General features: G+C 45.0%; 1 protein-coding gene and 1 long non-coding RNA gene across 2 annotated transcripts; both read right to left on the bottom strand.

Moving 5' to 3' along the window:
- Positions 1–203: 203 nt before the first annotated feature.
- LOC135383351 (uncharacterized) lies at positions 204–674 on the bottom strand. The gene is made up of 4 exons (XR_010419827.1): positions 612–674; positions 471–509; positions 303–335; positions 204–219 (listed from the first exon to the last, which is right to left on the bottom strand). It is a non-coding gene; the product is annotated as an uncharacterized LOC135383351 (long non-coding RNA).
- A 287-nt stretch (positions 675–961) lies between these two features.
- LOC135384521 (uncharacterized) lies at positions 962–4,690 on the bottom strand. Its single transcript, XM_064613719.1, has 4 exons — positions 4,611–4,690; positions 1,448–1,634; positions 1,209–1,373; positions 962–1,071 (listed from the first exon to the last, which is right to left on the bottom strand). Exons 1-4 carry the CDS (start codon positions 4,629–4,631, stop codon positions 962–964), a joined length of 483 nt encoding a protein of 160 aa, XP_064469789.1. The 5' UTR covers positions 4,632–4,690.
- Between the last annotated feature and the right edge of the window lie 987 nt (positions 4,691–5,677).

Raw genomic sequence — 5,677 nt, 5'->3', positions numbered from 1 at the left:
CGAGATGTGGTTATACTTTGTCATCAAAATGCTCGACAGAGAAAAGGTTGTGTGTGTACCGTAGGATGGCATTGGCTGCTGTGCTCTGGGCACTTGCACAAGTGATGCACCTGCTAAAAGAAGAAAGTTATCAGAACCACCCAGATATGAGTTTTTTAAATCCATGGTAGAGTATCGTGCAAGCCATAGCATTACCAGCTGCCGTAGAATCCTGGAGACCTGTCAAAATAAAACTAGATGACTTACAAAGATTGCAAGCTGTATGTCGTCCCCACCTAGTTCAAACTGCCTCTCTTACATACCTTTGTGACTGCCGGTCACGTCCGCAGATACACCTGGTGAAGAAGGATTACAATACAATTAAAAGGTGAATGAATATAACTGAAGATGCACATATGACACAAACACATGAAACTGTAATGGATTTGAAAACTGAGTATCAGCCAGTGCAGAAAAAGTGCTCATCGCACCTTCATCAGACATACTTGATCTGCAAGACTGCACATCATCTATGTGGAGAAAATCAATGTTTGTATTAGTATTTCGCAAACAAAGGACTGCAAGGTATATTCAAACACAGAGACTTATGCAAATATAGATAAAGGGCCCACCTTGCCCGTCAAGCTGCACTGAACGTGTGCTCTCTACCTCGGTACTTATAGCTCGTTGACCTGTGATAGGGACAGGCAGGTATATGCTTGCCATTGAACCGATAGCAGGAAATACCTACTTGAAAACCTTAATGGAGCTGACTCATCAGTGAAAGACGACTGTCTGGATGGACACCTAGAGTCAAGCTGCTTGCCTGCAAAACACAGTGCGTTGTAACTTGTAAGGGTAACATATTTCGACGGCTGCATAGGTACAGTACCTGACTGTCTCTCACGGGAATTTGTGTGACACGGAGAATTAGAACACCCATCTGTGAGAGTTTGCTTTGCTGTAATTTACATAACAGCCGTCATGATTCCAGAGTGTCTGACAACGTGCCTGACCAAGTGCGAGCTGAATTACCTGCAATCTTTCTGCTGTGTGCAGAAGTGTCCAAAGGAACAGCAACAGGCAGCTTTCCTGTGATTTAAACTTGAAATCGCATCATTGGAGTTGGGCACCACAGTAATGAACACGGAAATGACTTACTTAGAAATTAATTTCTCTAAACCATATTGGCCTCGCAGTAACCAATTCTTGTTACAGTACGCACATACCTTTGGCTGCAAAATTCTGTGGGACAGGCGGAAAATCATAGTCGTCATCATCATCACTGTACACCATTCTTGGACGCCTGATTCGCTTGGGGGGCAATCTGCTCTCGTTCAAGTCCGAATGATATTCTGCAGCGGGCAGCATCTTGCGTGCTTCTCCCCAGCTCACTAAATGATATCAAATATGCCTTAAATGTGTATTTATGCACACAGCAAATATTTACTGTGCAAGACCAGCTTACTGAATAGCCCTTTAACTTGAATTTCGATGTCGTCAGAATCTTCACCAGGAGGCAATCCTTTCTTTACTTTCTTATCAACGATGTGAGTGGGCAGGTTTGGCCACTTGCAAGTGTTTCCATGGATCCAAGAAACTGGTACAATCCCCACCTCGTCACGGTCAAGGAAATGAACTATTGCGAACGACATCTATAACAGATGTGAGTATGTAAGGAGATCTTGTTTGAAATGCGGTACAGAACAGGCGCGGAACAATTACAACTTGGCTGGCAGGTTACAGAACCCTAGTATAAATGCACCATTGGCATTGCAACCATTTCTTGCTTGAAGGGCAATACAAGTATTTTTGTCACATTTTCTAGTGGCCATACCCTTAAAACTGGGCTTCGAGACACGACCTGAGTGCCTATTAGAGATGATGAAAACGGTTTGTGAAACAGATCACGCTTTTGTGCCAATTTGTGCCCTATCACACACATCTTCTCGGACTCCCGCATTGTAGCAAAGTTTTTTATATCAATCATGTCACCGTTCACCATACAGAAGCTGTCGGGGCCGCTTGTTGTGAGAGTGAACTGATTTGTCGTGAACTGATCATACTGTGGCAGGGTGCATAATGGATGAAGTGGGCCTCGGTTGTGTGAACTGCTAGGGCCCACTTTCTTGGGCTTCAAGGACGTTTTGATCACAGTCTGCTGATTTTCACTAAATCTGTTGTACAGCTGTGCAAGCGTTGATGATGGCTTTCTGAGTAGCTTTTTGAGGGTCTGCATGTTGTTTTCAAATGCAAATGCACTAAATGAATCAAGAGGACCATGATTCTTCGCATCATCTGCCAGATGTAGGAGACCGTGGACATTATAAGACACCAAATGGTCTCCATACAGCTCAGCAAACATCTGCACAAAATGCGACATCAATGTGGAGGCGTACTCATTCTGGGTGCGGCACAGTTCACGGTTCATGAGGATCGTAGATGCACAGTGTAGTGTTAGAAAGTTCAGATAGTGGGGCTGTTGAAGAATACCCTCAAGGACGACAGGCCCTGTGTACAACAGGAAAAGACGAAACTCTGTCGCCTTCCATCTTTCCACCTCGTCAACTCCTCGTGGTTTCCGGGAAAATTCTCTTGGGATGTTTTTTTGTAGCGCAATGCTTTTAGCTGTTAGAGTATTCCTCTCAGTCGGGCCAAGTCTTACATCTAATGGCCCAGAAACCCAAAGTGAAATTAATTTTTTGACCACACCAAGACAAAGAAGGTGCATATAGTCTCGAGCAGTGTTTCCCAAAGTGTGGTCCGCGGACCCCTGGGGGTCCGCGAGAGTGTCCGTGGGGGTCCGCGACCTTCTCTCACATTTCAGTGAGGATTTTCGTCCCCACAAACACGCGCTCATACATGCTGCCCGATTTCCAAACACCCAGAACTTCAAAAATTGATACAAGCATGCTTCACCGGCTAGCTTCTAATTTCTGATAGAAAAGTCTTGCAATGCACGTTTGTCCGCGTCATACACATACAAACAAGAAGAAGAAACCAGTCCGGAATCGTTTCTGAAGCTGTATCGAAAGCGCGCAGCAGCTGACGAGGTTGCTGGTTATGCACTGGCTAGCATGGGAAATACAGCGCGTCATATCGTTTTGCTTCGAGTTCGAACTGACTGAGAGTGTTCCTGTGTTTAGCGCATTTTATATTTGGCAACCTGCGGACCTCTTGCAGCGATGGTGGCACTACAGTTAATACCTCGCACTGAACGCGGCGTTGGAAGTCAACTTCGCTTCTGTCTAGACAGTCACTTGACCATGTTTATGCTTGCACAAATGTAATTTCCTTCCTTGTTATACCATGTCGCGCATATTAAACGCGGTCTGCAATGCAGTGTCCACAGCGCGTATCCCGGTATATTTGTGTGTGTGTGTGGGGGGGGGGGGGGTCCGTGAATTGGTTCTCATCGCTTCCGGGGGTCCATCACCGCCAAAAGTTTGGGAAACGCTGGTCTAGAGGTGCTGTCGTTATGATGTCAATAGGAAGGTCTGTTAGTATGGATACTCCGCGATGATGATCAGGGTCTTCTTGGTTGCGAAAGCTGTCATCCGTTCTCAACGATGCTGCTTCAGTGGAAAAGTATAACCTATTCACATCGTACTTTCCTTCATCCGTACACTTTGCACAGCCAGAAAAACCGGTGTGGCCTTTCGTGCAGTAAATGTACGAACGTGCGGGGGCGTCACAAATCATGCTGTCAAAGAGGATGTGTATCGTCGAGCCACGTACAGTGATTCCATCAGAAAGCAAGATGACCAGCTCATCGACAAATTTTTGAAGATAGTCGTTCGGACAGGACGGTTTTGAGGTGCCAGCGTAAGCCCCGACAACAAACGGTGGCACATCACACAATTCTTTGATTTTGCATTGGATTGGCCATAATTCCAATTTCGAGCTTTTAGAAAGTGGAAGCCCATCTACATTAAACATCAGAGACACCTGGTCTGGGATGTCAGCTGAAGTTTCAAATATATTTTTGATGCATTCAGCCAAACCAAAGTGGCAGTATTCGCCAGGTGGCATTTCAGTTATGTGTTTTGTGCTGCCTCTTGGGGTTTTTAAAAGGGTGCGTGCGTCACTCGGAAGTTCTCGAAAACAAACATGCTGCCGGAGAATTTTCAGAAGATTTGACACGGAGGTGTGGGGAATGTTGTCGCTGGCGGCCCATGTTCTTAAACTCGCAGACAAATCGCAGCAGCTTAGATTGTCCGTCGGTTCACTACTAGATCCATTAGTGCTGTCTGATAAATCGTCCCGATGAATTATCCCTGTCATCTCGACATTGTCTGTAGTCTGTGAAATTTCCGACACAATTTCTCGGGTTGCTGGTTCTTGCACGTCGTTGCTGTAGCTGCAGCTCGGCACCGGTTCAGAGCTCTCATAACGACGAGAAGTATGCGGCTTTTCACATAAACTTTCAGTTTCCATATGTTCTGGCTCCTCGCGTAGCACTGAAATTGCTCCACGGGCTTCTGCGGAAGCCCTGCGGTGCAGGTACTTTTGCTTGTACTTCGGCATTAGCGTTAGGGTTAACTTACATGTGCACGACCGAAGCCGCGAGCGCTATACGTAACAACAGTCCCAAATAAACGTTTGCAAAGAAACTACAAACCAATATTTACATGTGATCTGTCGTCGCTCATGATGCCGCAGGACAAGAAACACACACACGAGCAAAAACAGCGGGCGAAACCGCCTACGCGTGAAGCACCATGTTGAGCACAAACTCGGATACGGATATGGAATTGGATAGCGCTCGACGGACACCTGGCGGTCTCTTTGTTTCCGCCCAAACACATTAATGAAAATGGGCTGAATAAAATGGGAGTTCTTACCCAGCCCTCAGAAACAAAATATATGAACGTATTTCTTCAAGGAGAAACGGCATTCTTAAAAAAAAAAGCATTTAACGAGAAGGCTGTGACAGGCTAAAACCTTGGACTACATTCTGCCACTTCACGCGATCTCACCTTGTGACCTCTGTTCATTGCTCTGTCCAACATGATTATCAATGAACCGAAATCAAGTCATAACAGGTTTGAACACGTGAAAAATATGTATATTGTCTTATAGAAAAATGTTCTGTTTTGTACGTCTCCCAGAGCTCCCCGGGATGTAACAAACGGGATAAATCTCAATGTCACATTTTGGATATACCTGGGACATCTCCTAGACGTACAGGACGTTCGCGACGTTCGCGACATTTGTGGGACGTCTCCCGGATATTCCTGGTTTACTGGGAGGTGGAAGAAGAGCATTACCAATAACAACAGGTCCCTGTGATATACATATATTTCACGGTACTGGTAATTGTGTTACTGGTTCTCTTTGCATTGGCTCAGACACACCCTACATGTCCGTCCATCACAGTTCCCTTTTTCATGGTCTCTATTTGTTCATTATGTGTAACAGATACCATTTCCGATATTCAATCATTCTTCATGTCCAATGTACAGCAGTAATTTCAACTGTTCAGTGTTGGTACTTCCTGTGAAGTAAGAGTGTCAGCTAGTGGTTCTGCTTTTCATGCTAAACTGTCCAATAGAATTTCGCTCTGTTGCACTATCAATGCATTGGAGTTGTGTCTCCATGCACAATGTAGTAAATATTTCTTTTTTCCATAGCATGTGGCATGGGACAAACATCTGTACTTCACAACTAATAGTTGATATCCTTAATAATAATAATA

The sequence above is a fragment of the Ornithodoros turicata genome, chromosome 2 (genome assembly GCF_037126465.1).
Source record: "Ornithodoros turicata isolate Travis chromosome 2, ASM3712646v1, whole genome shotgun sequence".
NCBI lineage: Eukaryota > Metazoa > Arthropoda > Arachnida > Ixodida > Argasidae > Ornithodoros > Ornithodoros turicata.
Note: the sequence above shows the minus strand (reverse complement) of the source record. Positions and strands in the feature narration are given on the sequence as shown.